General features: G+C 39.3%; 1 protein-coding gene across 1 annotated transcript; it reads right to left on the reverse strand.

Annotated features, from left to right (window-relative positions):
* Positions 1–6,004: 6,004 nt before the first annotated feature.
* Positions 6,005–8,760, reverse strand: LOC308400897 (tripartite motif-containing protein 16-like). Its single transcript, XM_080888929.1, has one exon. The coding sequence runs from the start codon at positions 8,550–8,552 to the stop codon at positions 6,876–6,878; it is 1,677 nt and encodes a 558-aa protein (XP_080745055.1). The 5' UTR covers positions 8,553–8,760; the 3' UTR covers positions 6,005–6,875.
* Positions 8,761–21,473: the final 12,713 nt, after the last annotated feature.

Here is a 21,473-nt window from a genome sequence, read left to right on the forward strand (position 1 = left end):
ACTTCAAAGGCTTCAAACTGAACATCTCAATATCTGAATAGCTTGATATATTATGGACTATCCTCCATTGCAGTCACATGCCTCTCCAGTCACATACCCCTTGAAGTCATGCTAAGGAGAGACACGACGATCAGCAGTGTGGCTTCATGTTGAGAAAAAGCACTACAGATGTGATGTGGAAATGTGTTTATATTGATGAAAACTCAAAATCAAACCAAAGAGATAAATTCATGCTGCTTATCGCAGTTGGACCATCAATTCTTCAAATGTAACTTTGAGCTCCTACATGTGTCATATTCATTGTTAAGTCACAGTTTCACATCAAAGTTTTAAATACCTATGCTATGTAACTTTATCTCAGGTTTACAGAAGGTCTCAAACACGTTGACACACATTTGATGACTCCAGGTGATAATGCCTTGAGCCTTGTGCTTGAGTAAAAGCTGATCTCCCTCCTGACTGCTGCAGAGTTCCTCCTGTTCCTCTGTAATCTGTGGAGGCTCTGGTACCTCCTGGTCCAGACTGAAGTTCCTCGCGTGGTTACAGACCTGCTGCTCATCCAGATCCTCCTCTTCCTTACAGTCCTGTTGTTGTGGGAGATCTTGAGGAACAAAAAAACACAGGAATGTGATGAAACAAGAACACACATTCAACCGTACAGAGTTAAAAACATGTCCATACCTATGATGTGTGAGTTTCTGTCGGGTTTCCGGCTGATATCCAGCAGTCTGTGCTGACGGTTGATCTGCACAGACTGCTGGCAAAAAAAAGATTTAATATGAAGGCAATATGAGCAGAGAGCACAAACAAGTTGAGGAATTGGCTGTGTTAGTGCAGTGAGAGAGTTATTTGTAAAGAAAACAGTTTTCACTAGCAGTCAAAAACACTTACGCCTGCATTTTTATTTTGTTAGATAGGAACAAAATGATAGCAGAAGTGCTGCCACGTGTCTGACCTGAAAAAGAGGACCAATTTGCTTATTTGGTAGTTCAATAAAAGGCTTCAATTAGTTAAGAGTGAGGGAACAAATTAGTTTTATGTTTGAAGTTTTATCGTGGTATACAATATTTGAAATGTTAAAAAACAAACAAAACACTACATTTTCAGAAATATTAGTGGGTGTGTCCTTGTTTGTTTGTTTTTGTTCACTAAAGTGGCCCTCACATAAGATGACAGTGCCAGCAGTGGCCCACAGCTGATGTAACTTTGAGACCCCTGGTATACATGCTTCTCAGTGCGTGTTTTTTTTTGTGAGACTCAGGGATCACAGTTTTTTTGTAGCCATTTCCCTCATTGCTGGGTTTCAGAAATATCTGATTTATTTTTGTGAAGGAGAAGCTCTCAAAACTTGAATCAAGTCACTGACTGGCCAATAGGTGTGTCGAATTTTGGATCACCTCAAATTTCTTGGGACCTCGGCCGAGTACATACTAAAACGTACCTGGTACCAGGTATTACCAACTAATGGTTAACCCATAAAATTAAGTCAGGTCAGGTAGATACTAGAGGAAAACGGCTACCATTCTCCTCTTTCTCCCTCATCCTTGCTAGAGATGATCAGTGCATGTTCAACAGTTTCTGGTGCATTACCATAAAAGCTGAGACCTATGGGGAGGTTTTCCATGCAGTGTATGAGAGGTCCTTGTTCCAGTTCCTGCACTGCATTCTGTTCAAACCTACACACTTTTAGATACTGTGTCTTAATATTCCTGCCAAATATTCTACATATGATTCTTAATGATAGTCTAAGGAGCTGGGAAAGAAAAGCGTCTGGACTTTTTCAGGGTTTCAGGGTCAAATGGTGGAGAGTCGTCCCCCCACCCCGAGAGGAACAAAGGACCCCCTAATGATTCTCCACCTAATCACATGAGCCGCCACACGGGTGTGGATCACAATCAGCCAGGGTTTCGGTTGAGCTCATTGTGAAACCTGGCCCCACCCTATCATGTGATTTCCTGAGGTCAGGTGGTCCAGGGCATGAGTGGGTGTTAAGGCATCTGGGAAGGGATCTTAAAACTGAATTATAGATGAGAGACAGTTGGTGTCGTAAGCCACCGCCCCTGTTCAAAGATGGTTGCTCACAGTGGAAATAAATGAATTCTTTGACTCCTTTTTCAAACCATCTGTCCTCTCTGTCCAATATGTGAACATTGGTATCCTCGAAAGAGTGACCTTTATCTGTCAGTGCGCCCCAGGGCAGCTGTGGCTACAATGTAGCTTGCTATTGCCAGTGTGTGAATGTGTGTGTGAATGGGTGAATGACTGAATGTAGTGTAAAGCGCTTTGGGGTCCTATGGACTAGAAAAGCGCTACCATCTTTATCCTTATCTCTCACTGTCCACATCATTTGAGGAAAGATGTGGACACTTCCATAAGGCAGGTTTCTCTTAAAAACATAAATAGATGTTACCCTGTCAATCAATTCTTCTAACTTTTTTAAGAAAGATACGTTTGGACTGCTCATTCTATGAAATTCATCCAGAGACCTTGATGCACGTGGTTTGCACCTTCTGGAATGATCTAGCTTTTCTTTGTGCTGGAATGATGTAATGTTTGGTTTCCACAATGATAAAAAATAACAAGAGAATTAAATTTAAACAACCTATTAATAATCCTAGGTAACTATCACATCCACAAAGCAAAATTTAGTCATTTTAAATCTTTGTTCAAAACGTTTCAAAAGGAAACCGAACGCAACACTAAAAAGCTATTTAGACCTTCCACCTGTGCCTAGTTCTTTTTATGTTTTTGTATAATAATCTCTCCATGGCTCTGTTCTACCTATGAGCAACTATCAATGAAAATTATGGGAAAAAATATCCTTCACAAAAATCGAAACGGGTAAAAGCGTATGCCTGCTGAGCGGCACGGGGGAAATGGCTTTCCAACAAACAATAAACCAAACAATTAGAATCAGAATACTTTATTGATCCCTGGGGGAATTAACCACGTTTGACAAAAAGCCATACATATATGTGACTCTCTTATGGATCAGGCAGCATGTTATGGAGTCGTGTGTCTTTAACTTGCTGAACCACATCCCTACAAACACTCATCAGAGATCCGTTTCTCTGTATTTTAGCACTCTTAATCTCTCTGCAGGCTTATGTATCGCTGTTGTAGCTGAATCTGGTTCCACTCACTGAACCACGGTCCGTTTTAAGACGATTTTATGATCGCTTTAAATCCGTCCTCGTGTCTCGTTTTCACGGTTACACTGCGCTCACTGTCCTTTTCCTCCACATTACAGACTTAATTTCACAACGGCTTATTTATTTATTATTTATTTTTCCGTTGTCGCCTAATGTTTGATTTTCATTCAGCTCTATCATAGCCTTCAACCTCTCTCCCGCCATCAACTTCTGCTCTTATTTCACTTCCTGATAAGTCACTTCCCTCTGCTGTCTGAATTGAATTGTACTCACTACCGTTCAAAAGTTTTAGAACACACCAATTATTCTAGTTATTGCAATTAAAGTTTCATGTCAAATGTTAAAGTCCAATGAAAAGATTGAAAAGGTACAAGTGTAAGTGATGAACTGCCAGAGGTTAAAAAAAGTAAGGTTATAATAATAATAATAATAACAATAATTAAAACTTTATTTATTTCAAACTCTTCACAAGAACCACAGCATGCTTCACAATAATATAAAACAGATGTATATAAAACAATACAACTGCTCATACAGCACAACTCTAGTTAAAAGCCAGTCTAAATAAATGAGTCTTTAGCTGCTGTTTAAAAGAATAAATACAATGAGGTTACCCAAAACTGAAAAATAATGTACATTTCAGAATAATACAAAAATGCCCTTTTCAGTGAGCATAAAATGGGTTATCAATTTAAAGATGTTCTGCAGCAATGGAGGTTGATCCTGGACCATAAAATACTGCCAGTGGACTACTGATGACTGGAAGATGGGATTGAAATCTTCGGTTCATCACGCAGAATCTTTGTACACCATCAAGAAGGTGAAAGGATGGTTCCACAGTGTGTGGCATCAATTGTGAAACATGGAGGAGGAAGTGTGATGATCTGGGGCTGTGTTGCTGGATCCAGGGTCGATGACTTGTACAGAGTGAGAGGAACCCTGAACCAAAACATAAGTCCAAGCTATGCCAGAACTATTTCAGGAAAAAAGAACAAGTTGGTAAGCTTGAAAATATGCAGTGTCCAGCACAGTATCCAGACTTACCCCACTGAGCAGGTTTGGGATGAACTGGACAGAAGAGAGAAAGCAAAGCAACCTACAAGTGCCACACATTTATCGGAACTTTTGCAACAGATATGGGAAGAACTTTCTGAAGAATGTTTAATTTCTATTGTAGAAAGAATGCCACAAGTGTGCTCGCCTGTTATGTCTGCTAAAGGTGGCTACTTTTGGCTGGTAGTGTATATATGAGGACACTTTTTGCTACAGCATCAAAAACTACAGCAGATTCTTATGGATATTTTGAATTTGTCCACAAATTCTTTGTATGATAATAAAAACATTATAATAGATGTCCTTATTGTTCCATATTAGGTATATATTAATATACTAGTAATACTAATATATACATATTAGGTATGTATGTGGGGAGAAAACCGTTCAATGAGGTGCCTGAATATTATTCATTTACATTATTCATAATCCAGTAAAAAAAAAAAAAAGATAAATGAAATAGACATAAATTACATGTTTATTCTTGTGGGAAAAAATGAAATGTGTTACAGACATACATTGCACACATTAAAATACATTAAATACATTAAAAACATTAAATATATTAAAATACATTAAAATCACTAGTGTCTTATAATTCTTTTCAAAAACATTCCTGATGACATGATGCACAGTAATATGTGTTTAATACACTGTTAATGTTCTGATTTGATGACAGATTTCACCAGGTGCAGGACAGCCACATTTCTGAAATTCTGATGCAGATTACCATGATTAATGACACAATGCACTTTATTATTTAAGCTTTAATCAGCCTGAAAACATAGCAGAATGCAAAACATGTGGACAATCTGAGCTGAGCTACCACTCCATCCCTTTTAGCAGGGTGAAGGCACATCTCTTGTGTTATTAACCCTTTAGAGCCGATCGGAGCGGGAACGCTCTGTTATGCGTAACTATTTTTAAATCCCAGTAGCACTGCAACCATGTAAGCTAGCGCAAAAATTTTTTTTGCATATGAAACCGGAGGAGTTGTACTTACATCTGATGCCATCAGCTTGTCCTAGGTCACGGTTTCCTTCCACATAAAGCTTTGCAAAAACTGCATAAAAAGCGCTTGCAGGAACAAAAACATAATATTCCAGAAACACGCTTTACCGATCTGATCAGCTGTTCAAAACACTTCCTACGTTGGAATAGACGTCAGCGCGAACTTTTGCATTTCCGCCATTACCTGCCCGAAACCGGAAGTGACGTCATTTTCGCGGAAATGTAGTCTTTTTTGCGATCAGGGCCTCAGGGTCTATACTGCTCTTTTTAAAAGTTATCTTTGACTTTATGACTTTCTGTGTCGTTTCTGGGATGCTTAGGACTCATATTGCACTGCTGGAAATAGTTTATTTTGATGCATATGCTGCTTTTTTGCAAATTTGCAGTATAATATTTATTTTCGTTTTTCCTGCAGTGTATAAAAATTGGTGTATTTCAAAAATAAAACTATGAAGACACTCAAAATAAATTTCCTGTGGTAGGAAACTATTTTGTGCAACTTTTTTGTATTTACAGTTTTGAGGGATAAGACTCTTAAATTTCTCTAACTACAAATATATGTTAAAAAATCAAAAACGATTTTCAATTTTTTTGTAGTTTATTGCACTTTTTTGCAATTTATGTAATTACTATGCACTTAATGAATACATATTATTAAAATCTGGGCTATAATGGTTGTATTGATGTATAGCAACTTGAAATGCTCCCAAAAATGGCTCCACAGCATGTAAAAATATAATATAAGCTCTGGCGGACTTGGTTCTATGGTAGGTCTTAAAGGGTTAATCAGATTTCAGGTTCATCGTGACTTGCTGAACACAGAAATGCATTATTAAAGTCCATTTGTCAATTTTATGGTCAAGGTCAGTTTTGGGATTTTTATGGTCATTCCATTGTATAATTCTATCACATGTTTGCTACACATTTTACTTTTGTATCTTCCCTCATTTCAAACACCACGAAGTCAAAAGCTACTATTTCCACGCAGAAAGAGTCAAAATTGTGTGAGTGCACGATAAATATTTCCATGTACAGCCAAACATTCCAACTTTTAAAACAGAAACTGTTCAAACTTAACCCACTCTGTCTCTGTACAGCAGCTGCACATTCAGTCAGATTAAACTATTTAAAGGACTCAGCTTAGGGCAAATAAACATTTCTATTCTCCACAATATACAGGTCCGTATAATTTGTTTTTATATTTAAAAAGTTTAACTATACTTTGTTTACATTATATAGTTTCCCTTACGCAGTATGATTGGGAGGCATGTCATATTTTCATTGCTATGCAGATGTAACCCATCTTTATCTATCCATAGCACTAGATGGCAAAAACAATTAATTAACTGCAGGAATGCCTTAAAGACATAAAGACATGGATGACCTTGAATTTCTTGGTTCTGAATTGAGATGAAACAGATCTGGCACAATGTCTCAACTTTATTGGAATTGAGGTTGTGCCATGGTTATCAGCCATAAGAACAAATTCAGATTTATATTGATGTAAGGTATATAAATGTAAGTACAGTTTGAATCAGTGCAATATTATTTTCACACATCAATGGACCACTGAACTTCTCAGCTTCTAAAATGTAAAGCCTCATTTAGAAACTACACAAGTACATATAATGGTCAGGGATCAACATGAACCTGTCTTCTCTATTTGACTTTAATCAACTCTGCAGTGTCTCCATCAGAGTGACAAAACCGAATTCCAGCATAGAGCGGCTGAGTGAATGTGGTCTGGACTCTGTGGAGGAGAGTCATGGTTTCAGAGACGCTGTAGAAAGACAGAATACCTGCTCTGTGATCCAGGTACACTCCTACTCTGGAGGACCGAGGACCTGAGAGGACAGTTGGGACTTTGTTGTGCCAAAATTTATAGCTGTTTGTGTCACAACGTAATGCCCAAGATTTGTCATTGTATCCAAGAAAACATTCATTTAGGCCCGTTTTTCTGCTGATATTCTTCAATGTGACTGCTACACAAACTCCTCTCCCTCTCCACTCCACCTCCCAGTAACAACATTCAGTCAGAGTCTGTCTACTCAAAACCTGATAACATCCAGTGAATCTGTCTGGATGATCAAAATAAAATTGTTGTTGGTTCATAAATGTTGCTTTTCTGTTCCCCTCAGATAATAACAGATGTGTGTATGCTGTGTTTGGATCCAGTGTGATTTCATGTGAATGTTTTAAGAATCCAGCTCTGGTCTTTGGCTCAGGTGGTGACAGTAAAACATCCACTTCAGTCACTGTCAGTGAGATGTTTGTCCATTCATCTCTCAGAATGTCCTGTAGTTTATCTCTGGTCTCTGACACAGCTGCTGTCACATCCTCAAAGTAGCTCAGAGGACGAATATTGATGCTGGATGAGTGTGTAGACTCACTGAGTGCTGACAGTGAGGGGTAGTTGTGTAGAAACTGGTTGTGATCCTCTGTGTGTGAGAGCTGCTCCAGCTCGCCGTCTTTCCTCTTCAGCTCAGCGATCTCCTGCTCCAGCTTCTCCTGAAGCTCTTTGACTCGACTCACTTCAGTTTCCTGCTGGGATCTGACCTGCTGCTTCACATCAGAGCTTCTTTTCTGGATGAGACGGATCAGCTCAGTGAACATCTTCTCACTGTCCTCCACTGCTTTATCAGCAGAGCCATTGATGGCCTCCACCTCCTGTTGAAGCAGCTTCACATCTTTCTCTCGCTCCTGGATTCTCTGCTGGATGTTTAGTCGTCTCACCTCGAGCTCCTTCTGCTTCTCAGTCCTTTCTGCTGCAGCTGGGACTGTTTCATGGCCTTTATGTTCATCCATTGTGCAGAGATAACAGATACTCTGCTGATCAGTACGACAGAAAATCTTCATCACCTCATCATGACGAGAGCAGATGTTCTCCTGGAGCTTCTTGGAGGGGGCCACCAGCTTGTGTTTCTTTAATGGAGCTGCATCATAGTGAGGTTGGAGGTGTTTCTCACAGTACGAGATAACACAGACTAAACAGGACTTGATGGCTTTCAGCTTCCTCCCAGTGCAGACATCACAGGCCACATCTTCAGGTCCAGCATAGCAGAGATTAGCTGGAGCAGCTTGGAGTCCAGTCTTCTTCAGCTCCTCCACCAACTCTGCTAACATGATGCTTTTCTCCAGGACAGGCCTCGGTGTGAAAGTCTTCCTGCACTGAGGGCAGCTGTGGATTCCCTTCCTGTCCTCTTCATCAAAGTGGGCTTTAATACAGTTCATGCAGTAGCTGTGTCCACAGGGAATAGTCACCGGATCCTTCAGTAGATCCAAACAGATGGAACAAGAGAAGATTTCTTCATCCAGCTGAACTCCTTTCTGCGCCATTTCTCCTCTCAGTGTCAGTGACTGTGTGAGTTTCTCTTCCTTATAACTGAAACTAGTCTGAGCTCTGATCTCAACAACACGTGTTTCTGCAGTGAATGGAGCCTGTCAGCTCTTACACGTCACCACATGTTGGTTACACCCATCTTCAAAGTGCAGATCTGAAGGGGAGGGAACGAGGAAACACGTGGACAGAGAGGAGGTGCTGTGTTTAAGAGCAGGAAGAAGAGGGAGGGTTATCAGGCTGTGCTTCACTCCAGGAAGAGGAGCAGTTTGAGAGCGATACTGATACTGATAGTTTAACCCTTTATTTACTGCTCACATCAACGTTTAAGCTTGTTAACACTTTCTTCTATATAAATAAACTTCAGTTTAGAAATGTCAGAGTTCTCACCGAAGTTAACAAACAGTCCTTCAGTTTCAGTCAATGCAGGAGGATAATGATCCTAAACATACAGATAAGGCAGCCACTGACATGATGCTTATGTTGCATTTAAGTTTATGTTCATTTCAGTTGTTTCTCTCCCTCAAATACCATCAGAGGTGAGAGGGTGCAGCAGGTGTAGTAGTTGGTATATGAGTCAGTAAACAAATTAAAGTGTTTTCAAACACATTCATCTCCATAAAAATGTGATAAATGTTTGACAGGAATAATAAAAAGAAACCCTGACTCCTTTAAAAATATTTTTCTGTTGTTACAGTTGAGTTGATCACAACTTCTACAATCATTTTTAACAGGAACGTGGCTAAATACAGGTATGTGAGAACCAGTCAAAAGTGGCAAAAGTCTAGACATTCTGTACTTAAGCAGAAGTACAGACACTAGTGTTAAAAAACACTTTACTACAGTAAAAGTTGAAGTACTGGTTCAACTTTTTTACTCAAGTAAAAGTAATTAAGTATAGGCTTTGAAATGTACTCAAAGTAAAAAAAAAGTAAAAAGCAGTTCTTTGCAGGACATTTCTCCCACCTATTTTTTTTTATAAAGCTAACTGAACCTTGTGCTATAGTAATGTAATAATTCTAATCGTATTCAACTTGAGTCAAAAGAAAAAGAAGGAATTTTTTTTTTAAATTGCAATTTTTTTAATGCCATTATTGTACAAAGTGCCTTTGCCTCTTAACAGGAAAATGAGCACAGTCAGAGGTTAAAGTGAGATTCAGCAGGTGGAGAAACCAAAAAGTCAGTTTTAATCGCTCAGTGGTGGGGAAAAAAAATCACAAGTTTGCCCGGCCCATCGGAGCCATCCGTGGGGAGGAAGCAACGATCGCGCCGCCGGCCCGGCACCCCATAGCCAGATGTTTGGACTAGTTTACAACTGTTGAGAATACAGGCAGTGCAGAAATATTAGGCAAATGAGTATTTTGTCCACATCATCCTCTACATGCATGTTGTCTTACTCCAAGCTGTATAGGCTCGAAAGCCTACTACCAATTACGCATATTAGGTGATGTGCATCTCTGTAATGAGAAGGGGTGTGGTCTAATGACATCAACACCCTATATCAGGTGTGCATAATTATTAGGCAACGTCCTTTCCTTTGGCAAAATGGGTCAAAAGAAGGACTTGACAGGCTCAGAAAAGTCAAAAATAGTGAGATATCTTGCAGAGGGATGCAGCAGTCTCAAAATTGCAAAGCTTCTGAAGTGTGATCATTGAACAATCAAGCGTTTCATTCAAAATAGTCAACAGGGTCGCAAGAAGCGTGTGGAAAAACCAAGGAGCAAAATAACTGCCCATCAACTGAGAAAAGTCAAGCGTGCAGCTGCCAAGATGCCACTTGCCACCAGTTTGGCCATATTTCAGAGCTGCAACATCACTGGAGTGCCCAAAAGCACAAGGTGTGCAATACTCAGAGACATGGCCAAGGTAAGAAAGGCTGAAAGACGACCACCACTGAACAAGACACACAAGCTGAAACGTCAAGACTGGGCCAAGAAATATCTCAAGACTGGTTTTTCTAAGGTTTTATGGACTGATGAAATGAGAGTGAGTCTTGATGGGCCAGATGGATGGGCCCGTGGCTGGATTGGTAAAGGGCAGAGAGCTCCAGTCCGACTCAGACGCCAGCAAGGTGGAGGTGGAGTACTGGTTTGGGCTGGTATCATCAAAGATGAGCTTGTGGGGCCTTTTCGGGTTGAGGATGGAGTCAAGCTCAACTCCCAGTCCTACTGCCAGTTTCTGGAAGACACCTTCTTCAAGCAGTGGTACAGGAAGAAGTCTGCATCCTTCAAGAAAAACATGATTTTCATGCAGGACAATGCTCCATCACACGCGTCCAAGTACTCCACAGCGTGGCTGGCAAGAAAGGGTATAAAAGAAGAAAAACTAATGACATGGCCTCCTTGTTCACCTGATCTGAACCCCATTGAGAACCTGTGGTCCATCATCAAATGTGAGATTTACAAGGAGGGAAAACAGTACACCTCTCTGAACAGTGTCTGGGAGGCTGTGGTTGCTGCTGCACGCAATGTTGATGGTGAACAGATCAAAACACTGACAGAATCCATGGATGGCAGGCTTTTGAGTGTCCTTGCAAAGAAAGGTGGCTATATTGGTCGCTGATTTGTTTTTCTTTTGTTTTTGAATGTCAGAAATGTATATTTGTGAATGTGGAGATGTTATATTGGTGTCACTGGGAAAAATAAATAATTGAAATGGATATATATTTGTTTTTTGTTAAGTTGCCTAATAATTATGCACAGTAATAGTCACCTGCACACACAGATATCCCCCTAAAATAGCTAAAACTAAAAACTACTTCCACAAACATTCAGCTTTGATATTAATGAGTTTTTTGGGTTCATTGAGAACATGGTTGTTGTTCAATAATAAAATTATTCCTCAAAAATACGACTTGCCTAATAATTCTGCACTCCCTGTAGATTCCTTAATATAGATCAGAGTTAAAGAGAATATATTTGGGGATTGGTTGTAATATTACAATATGGCGGTTAATGGGAATACAAAATAGAAAAATGGGCCTGGGATGGGAACAAAGAACTGAGGTGCAGGACAGGAGGACAATCAACACCCACCCCCAGGGAGAAAGCAAGAGTTACTGAGGGTGAGGGGCAGACAAAGGGCAAAAGAGACACTACCTTAAAAGAGATGGGGGTCAGGGTGTCAGCACCCTTGGCCACTGTACTAGTGTATTTTTGTGCAATACGTTTTTTTTTTATTGTCAATGGTGCAATAGACCTCAATACTTGAAATGTGCAATTTACTTGTATTTTTATTCCTATTTATCCCCTTCGTATATTTTATTTATGTGTGTGTGTGTGTGTGTGTGTGTGTGTGTGTGTGTGTGTGTGTGTGTGTGTGTGTGTATAATATTCTGTAACTCTGTAACTTCTGTCGGTGCTGTGCTTTTGGAAACAGAATTTCCCAGAGGAACCCACCCGAGGGATTAATAAAGTTTTATCTTATCTTATCTATTTCCATTGTGGGGGTGTTTACTGTAGGGGGGAGGAGACCAGAGGTTTTAACTGTAACTGTTTTGTGGAGTTCTTTAGATCAGCCTTTAGCATAGGATGCAGTGTGCTGATCTCCAGATGCATCTGTAAGAATAATGGGTAATAAAAGGATTGTGTGAAACATGTTAACATCTCAGCGTGATCTCTACCAGGACCAAAAGAATCGCAGAGACCGGCGTTGTCGCAACACAACAGCTTAGTAGCTTGAATAGTGCCTTTGCAAAAACAGCAATTGCATACACTCAAGTGAACAAATACACCCAAGAGCATTTAACCTACATAACATAATGCGATCAGAACTCACCTTCTGGCAATCACACACAGCAACAAACCAAGGGAATAAATATTGCCGGTGTTACAGATTAACTGGTGATGGTCAAACAGATCAGAATCAGAATCGTGTTTATTGGCCAAGTATATGTGCAGACACATACAAGGAATTTGGTTCCGGTAGATGGTGGCTCTCAAGCACAGCAATGTAAATCACACACACACACACACACACACACACACACACACACACACACACACACACACACACACACACACGTCTATATATACACATTACACATGCATACACATACATACAAAACGCTGTGTAAACCAACTATAAATAACTAATCTAAACGTATATACATAAAATACAGAAATGAAATGAGGTGGAATGAATTCTGCTCCTGTCCTGTTTAGTGGCTGCACCATACCAGACTGTGATGGAGGAGCACAGGACAGGCTCAATGACCGCAGTGTAGAACTGGATCAGCAACTCCTGTGGGAGACTGTACTTCCCCAGTTGTCTCAGGAAGTACATCCTCTGCTGGGTCTTTTTGAGGATGGAGTTGATGTTGGTCTCCCACTTCAGGTCCTGGGAGATGGTGGTACCCAGGACCTGAAACAGATGGCATCATTTAAGAAACACCAGGAACACTGAAGTTCATCGCATTGATCAAGCAGGACTCATGATCTTCACCAGCAGCTCCCTCACAGGGAAATCTTCAGCACTCCACTGTAGGAGATGGATAAACCCAGCATTTCATGAACACTGTGATGAGACCTTTGCTTTGTGTAATGTTATAAATACTCAGATACTCCCCAGAGGCTCCGGACTTTTACATAAACATAATATATTCAGTCCTGTAGAAAGTTACATATTTAAAAACATATGATCCTCTCTGGTTACTTTGGTATGAATAACTCTGAATCACTTTATGGTAAATAACACACTATCTGCAAAAAACTGTGAAAGAATTCCACATGACAAGTTTGTAGTTCAACATACAAGTGACGACCTTTGACCTTCATCAGGTTTTATTTTAATTGTTTTAGAGAAAATCTCATATGCTCTTCATGCAGCTGAGTACATCAAGTGTTTAAAACGGAAGCTGTGCAGGTCTGAGATCAGCAGCTTTGTGAAACACCAAACTGAGGTCCTGTTAATGCTGATATATAGTGACACAGTTACATGAGTGATTAATCCTTTTGTTTTTTGTCTTTAACTTTATCAATAAAACAGCTGCAGCTTTCACTACAGCACATGTGGTACTTTAACCTTTGTATTGTTTTCATCAGTTCATTTTGCAGTTAACATGTGAACATGTTGGATGATCTGTCTGCTGTCACTGGGTGGTGCTGAGGTCTGAATCTGAGGGCAGCTCCTGTAATCACAAAGAGAACAGAACCATCAAACTCAAATATAAATTTTATCCCTCAAAATTGAAATAAAGCTGATTCTTCTGTCCTCACACACTCAGGATCCGAAGTTCTTCTCTTGCATTTTTTTCAGTATTGCAGTACACTACAGTACTTTAATCCATAGTTCCTGATTAATGAGGAGTTACTGAAGTACAAGCTTTAAAAAAAATGTTACTGTCTTTACAGATGTGGCAAGAGACTGAAAACATGCTGTTGTTTGCACATATTTAATATTCAGCTGCAGCAGGGTGCAGCCTGCTGTTTTTAAAGTATAACACTTGTAATAAAAGTACAGTGACGTTAATTAATGACTGAGCAGCCTGGGGCGTTTCTCTTGATTTCTTTAGTCAGGGTAAATTCATTCACCTGCACAGATTAGCTAAACGAACCCTGACAGCCGAGTCCTCATCTTAGCTAGCTAGGTCTTAGGACCGAGCTAAGGACGGTAGTTACGGATTAGCTTACAAACACGTTTAACTTACCGAAAAAGTGCAGCAGGGCCTCGGGTCCTTCTGTCGGGGAGTCCAGTTTACTGAAGAACACCTCAGGCTGTCAGGTTAAAACACTCGGTCGTGTTTTCGTAGCGTAAACGCTGGCCCTCCTCTCAGAGCCTACGCTCTATCTGCTATTCCCGAACAGAGATACGCAAGTTTCTCCGTGACTGCAGCTGCCAGTCAAAGCTGCTATGATGACGTCTCACTCCAATTTAACATCACCGCGGTAGGAATTAGAATCAGACTTATGGGAGAGGAGACCCCTTGAACATAAATCAGCGTGATGAGAACCATTGATAACAAAAGAGAATAAATTTATTTTAGTCTGACCCCAGTCTTATCCGCTAACATGGAGGAGGCGGGGTTTATGACGGCGATAGAGACGTTTTGGCTTCATTTTCGGGGAGCTGTCGCGTTGTCCATGTTTTCTACAGTCAATGCTCAGCCCCCCCGCACCCTCACCCACCTTCTCATGCTCAGCACTCACTCACCCCCTCCCTCCTGGCTTGTCACTACCCGATCCGTACCGGAAACCCGATCGGTACCCCGCATGCGCAAATCTTACGTCACTTCCTCTCTTTGCCAACATTGCGACATTCAATATATTTGAATGATGCGGTTAGCGCCCAGTTAGCTCCTAGCATTTCTCAACAGCTCTGCCTCCTTTTCGACTGCCCGGGACATTTAAACAATGGATAATCCGTATACAAAGAAATTCATGCTTTTCTCCTCAACAGAGAGCGTCCCCCGATTGAGCAACAGCGCCGTAAAATAAGAAGAATGGCGCCTAATTACAGAGTTAATAATGCAGACTTTGTAATATCTCACGTGTAGATTCATCAGCCAGATGAAGTGTTTACTGACAATTGACAGTGATAGCGCACATCATCATCACTATTCCAACAATCCTCTCCTCACAGACAAGCATAAACACACTCGACTATCGCTAAATCAGATTTAACACACGTTTGTAATGACGCTAATTCAGTTTATAATAGGGTTTATTCGCTCGGTCAGCAGGTGGCGGTATCCTCGTACACTGGGGAGTAAACTGCCATTAAACGAACAGAAGAAGAAGAAAACATCTGCACATGCGCGGTACAGATCGGGTAGACCCGATTTGTACGGTCAGACTTTACACATGCGCAGTAAGGATCGGAGAGTCCTGATCCGTAACTTTCTTTTTATTTTTCGTTTTTGTCTACATTGTACTGAAACGCTTCATTACTGCAAACATTTTAAGATATACTTGTTATTCTTAACATCTTAACAGATACTCTGACCCATAACTATCGTAAAACGCTACGACCGGAAGTAGAAACCTTTCGCGCATGCGGGGTACCGATTGGGTTTCCGGTACGGATCGGGTAGTGACATGGCTCACAGCTTCTTCTTCTTCTATACTTCATCTCTAAAACTCAAAAACTTCCTCCCTGTGTTTCTCTCCGTCATTCTCGGCCACCTTCTCCGAAGCGGCGAAATGGCTAACATTAACAAAGATCATGGCTACCACCTAGCGGCTCTTCGACAGGCGTGCGACGAAGAAGATATTGAATGGATGGAACAGCAGCACGACTTATCACAAGACAGACCGCAAGCTGATCGTCACCACACACCAGTTAAAAGTCCAAATCCTAAAAAAATGAAGGCTAACGAATCGCAGACGCAAAACGAAGTTTCAAACACAGTTCTCCTCAATGCTATCCAAAAACTGGTATGTAAATTTGACACCCAAAGTGAACATTTAAAGAATTATGAATTCCAGTTGCAAGAAAACACCGACGCTGTAAGAAAAGTAAAGGAGTCCGTGGATGCTAATACGGAAGCTGTTAAATCTGTGGTGGAAGATGTGAAACGTATTAAAACGCAGATGGCGACGCTGAAAAAAGAGAACGAGGCTCTTCGTGAAATGTGTCTGGAGCATGCTAGATACAAACGGAGATGGTCTTTGCTGCTAACTGGCGTTCCTGAGAAGGAGGGGGAGAACACGAGAGAAGAAATAATCAGAATTCTGACCAAGATAATTCCTGCGAACGCCGAGCAGCTGTACAACACAGTGGATACAGTGCACCGGCTGGGTCAGAAGGGACGAGTTGGTGACAAACCCAGGCTGATTGTCATACAGTTTGCCATGAGAACTGTTCGAGACCTAGTGTGGAAGATGTCCAAGGAGGCGAAGCTCTGCAAGGAGATGAAGATTCGGTTTAGAGAGGACTTTTGTAAGGAAGACAGAGAAGCCCGCAAACGTCTGTGGCCGAGGGTGGAGGAGGCAAGGAGCAGAGGGCTCAAAGCTTTCCTGAAGGACGGATATGCTGTCATCGATGGTCGTCAAATCAAAGAATGAAAGAACTTTATAACGACCTAGATAAGAAGGTATAACTGTTCAACTAAATTTAAGCCGGTAACTTGCTCAATGGTCCCTGACTTTGACTGGGTCTATTAGTTAATAGGAGGTAAAATGTTCCATTGCCTTACTCTAGTTATTACAGCACTTTCAAGCTATATTCAATGGTTCTTTCAATATTTTCTTTAAATGTTCGAGGTTTAAGAAGTAACATAAAGCGTAAAGCGATTTTTCTTTTTTGTAAGGAACAGCCTAACACGAATTGTTTTTTATTTCAAGAGACACACAGTAGTAAAGATGATCATATATTTTGGAGAAAGCAGTGGGGAAGCGGTGATATTTATTTATCTCATGGTACCTCTCATTCAGCAGGAGTGGCTATTTTTCTACATCGTTTTAATGGAAGAGTTCTTGATCATAAAGGTGATGAGGAAGGTCATTGGTTAATGGTTAACATGGAGTTGGATGATACTAAGTACATTTTAGTAAATGTTTATGGGTTCAACAATAGAGCTAAAAACAGGAAATTGATTTCTGATTTGAAAAAAATGATAGAAGAATGGAAGATCATCTATTCAACTGAAAAAGTCGTTGTTGCAGGTGACTTTAATATGGTACCAGATGAAAAACTGGATAGAGTTCCAACTAAATATAACTCTTCTCATTTTAACCAAATATTAATGGATTTCTCCTGCACCCTCAACCTAATCGATATCTGGCGTAACTTAAACCCAGAAAAACTGCAATACACCTGGAATAATTCTGAGCGCTCTCAATGCTCAAGACTGGATTATTGCTTAATAACTGGTAGTCTCTTCCCCCTATCATCCAACTGTAAGATTCTTCACTCCCCTGTTACTGACCATTGTGCCATAACACTTTCAATCTCCCCGGATAATAGATTATCAGAACCGAAGAATTCTCACTGGAAGTTTAACAGTAACCTCTTACGAAGCTCGTCTTTTTGTATAAAAATTAAATCATTGATAGGAGAGGTAAAAGCAATGGAGGATTTTTCTTCTACTAGTAAATGGGAATGGTTGAAGTTTAATGTCAGAAAAATTGCTAGTGAAGAAGGAAAATTAATGGCTAATAAAAGGAGACAGAAACAGGCTGAAATTACTGCACAAATAAGTTCATTGTGCAATTTATCACATCTGACAGAGGAAAACTCTATAGAACTAAACCAGTTGCAGTACAAACTAGATGAACTTTATATAGACAAAGCAAAAGGTGCCTTCATTCGCTCAAGGGCTAAATGGATTGAGGAGGGGGAAAAGAATTCTTCTTATTTCTTTAACCTGGAGAAAACTAGACAAACAAAAAAAACTATAATGAAGTTACAAATTAATAATACCCTGACTGAAGACCAACAGACTATAAACAACTATATCACAGAGTTCTATTCAGCCCTCTACACTACAAATTATTCCAGTTCGGAGACTAATTCTTTTTTTAGCTCTATCCATGGAAAAATTCCTCAAATTGACTCACACTTTAAAAATCTCAATGAGTCTGAAATCACTTTAGCTGAATTGGATGCTGCTGTTTCCCAAATGGCGAATGGTAAATCACCAGGTCCCGACGGAATCACGATTGAATTTTACAGATATTTCTGGAATGACATTAAAGATCTATTACTAGAGGTATTTAATGAATGTATAAATGATCAGATGCTATCTCCAACTATGAAACGAGGAATAATTTCTTTACTTCCTAAACCAAACAAGGACCCTATCCTTTTAGATAACTGGAGACCTATCACACTTCTTTGCTGTGACTACAAATTATTAGCTCATGTCTATGCCAACAGATTAAAAACAGGAATAACTCAAATAATAGATGAGACACAGTCAGCCTTTATAAAAGGGCGTCATATCCATAATCATACCCGTTTAGTATTAGATATGTTGGATTACAATCATTTAATTCCTCATGATAGCCTTCTTTTATTTCTTGATTTCTTTAAAGCTTTTGATTCTTTGGAGCATAATTTTTTATTTAAAGCTCTGGAGGCTGTGGGTTTTGGTCCCAGATTTGTTAGTGTAATGAAAATGTTGTACAGAGATATAACAAGTAGTATTGCACTCAATCAGGGGTTTTCTAATAGTTTTAAAATTCATCGTGGCATTCGGCAGGGATGCCCTATTAGCCCGTTATTGTTTATTGTTGCAGCAGAAATGCTTGCCATTTATATCAAACTCTCTTCAGATCTGGAAGGCATAAACATTCTTGATAAAGAATTTAAAATTAGTCAATTTGCTGATGACACTGCCTTATTTCTAAGGAATGTAAATATGGTCTCTACTGCAATTAATAAAATCCTTTCATTCTCAAAAGCATCCGGCTTAACACTAAACCTTAAAAAATGTGAAATCTTAGCTGTACACAACTGTAATCAAAATACTATTAACAATATACCAGTAAAAGAGGAGGTAAAATACCTTGGTTTAATAATCAGTAAAAATACTAATGATCGAGAGAATAATAACATAACTCCTAGATTAAATGTAGTTAAAAAAATATTTAATCATTGGTTAACACGTGATTTATCCATATTAGGTCGTATCTTACTGTCTAAAGCAGAAGGACTTTCAAGACTCATATACCCCTGTTATTCAATTTTTACATCTCCTAAAATGATTAAACTGTCCAATTCTATTATATTCAGCTTTATCTGGAAGAATAAAACACATTATATACGCAAATCACAATTAGTTAAAGACTATGAAAATGGGGGCTTGAAAGCTTTAGACTTTGAATCTATTATTGCTGCATTCAGGCTCAGATGGATAAAAGACTGCATTTCCTGTCCTCAATCTATGTGGTACCATATTCCAAACAAACTCTTTAATAAGGTCGGGGGGTTAGATTTTTTGCTCAGATGTGATTATGAAATATCTAAGCTTCCTCTTAAGTTGTCTAGTTTCTATAAGCAAGCTTTGAATTTTGGGAAACTAATTTTCACCCACAATTTTTCACCTCACAATTCTGTGTTGTGGAATAATAGGGTTATAGTCATCAATAAGAAGTCCTTATTTAAATCAGACTGGTATGATAACGGTGTATGTTTTGTTGTTGATCTGCTTGATAGAAATGGAAACTTGCTATCTTATGAAGAATTTATTGATAAGTATAAAATAGAGATTTCATTTAATAATTATAATAAGGTTTGTAAAGCGATACCCACACCGTTGTTAAATCTTATCGTAAATACTTTAAAGTATTCATTAATAAGAACATGCTTACCTTCACTGACGATAGGTAATACCTCAATAAAGGACAAACAATTTAATAATAAGTTCATCTCTAATACCTTTAAGCAAATAGTATTCTGCAACTACAATGTCAATGTCAGACATGACCTTGATAGCATATTGAAAGACAAGTCATTTTCTTTTTACTTAAAATACCCACTTGCGCCTAAAATGAAAGAAACACACTTCAGAATCATATCAGGCATTTATCCAGTTGGAGAATTCCTGCATAAAAGGTTTAATTTTGAGGCCGACTCTTGTGCTTTCTGTTCTTCCGATCCAGAAACACTAGAGCATCTATTTTTCACTTGTCAGTATGTTAATGCTTTCTGGTTTGAAATACACTGTTGGGTTTCACTCAGAATTTCCAATGTACCTGCCTTCACATCTAAGGATATTCTTTACTTTATGGACAATCTGGATTCTGAAATCTCAGATGTTGTCAATTTTGTAATAGTGCTATGTAAGTTTTTCATTCATTTATGTAAGTGGAAGAATGCCTCTCCTATGTTTACCGTCTTCTTGAATTACTTTTGTCAATACTTTAAGTCACTTAAGCTTATTTCAAATATGAACAAAAAAACTGCTGTACTATACTGTAAAATCAAAAAATACTTGCTCTTCTAATTTTCTTGCCTGTGTCAAAAGGTCTATGTTCCTTATTTCTTTACTCTAGAAACTTTTATTTTCTCCCTGTAAAGTTATGATGACTTGCTTCACCATCTTTATAATGTAAATTGTTACAATTCTGGTCTGTTTCCTTGACTTGTTTTGTATATGGAAATTTGTTTCAATAAAAAAAAAAATTAAAAAAAAAAAAAAAAATTAAAAAAAAAAAAAAAAAAAAAGCTTCTTCTTCTTCTTCTTCCTGGTTGGAAACCAATGTTAAGGCACATTACCGCCCCCTGGCTCAGTAGACATTTAGATGAGAAAATACATATTCGACACATTTGAGGAAAGTACTAATAAAACCACAAACCAGGCGAGAAATTTGGGTGTAGTGATGGATGCAGACCTAAACTTAGAAAAACACATTAAGACAATAACAAAGTCAGCTTACTATCACCTCAAGAATATTTCAAGGATAAAAGATCTGATGTCTCAACAGGACCTGGAAAAACTAGTCCATGCATTCATCTTTAGTAGGCTTGATTACTGTAACAGCATCTTTACAGGTCTACCTAAAAAATCAGTCAGACAACTACAGCTCATTCAGAACTCTGCTGCTCGAGTCCTCACTAAGACCAAAAAAGTGGACCACATCAGTCCAGCTCTGAGGTCTTTACACTGGCTGCCTGTCCGTCAGAGGATAGACTTTAAAGTTCTGATGCTGGTCTATAAAGCTCTGAATGGTTTAGGACCAAAATACATCAATGACCTCCTGACCCAGTATGAACCTTCCAGATCCCTCAGGTCATCTGGATCTGGTCTTTTATCAGTTCCCAGAGTCAGAACCAGACACGGAGAAGCTGCATTCAGCTTTTATGCTCCTTATATCTGGAACAAACTCCCAGAAAGCCTCAGATCAGCTGAAACACTCAGTTTATTTAAATCCAGGTTGAAGACTCACCTGTTCTCAGCTGCATTTGAATAAAGCACCAAATCCACACTTTAAGCTTAAATTTCAAAACTTACATTTAACTACTGATTTTATCTACTG

The sequence above is a fragment of the Rhamphochromis sp. 'chilingali' genome (assembly GCF_963969265.1).
Source record: "Rhamphochromis sp. 'chilingali' genome assembly, chromosome: 1".
NCBI lineage: Eukaryota > Metazoa > Chordata > Actinopteri > Cichliformes > Cichlidae > Rhamphochromis > Rhamphochromis sp. 'chilingali'.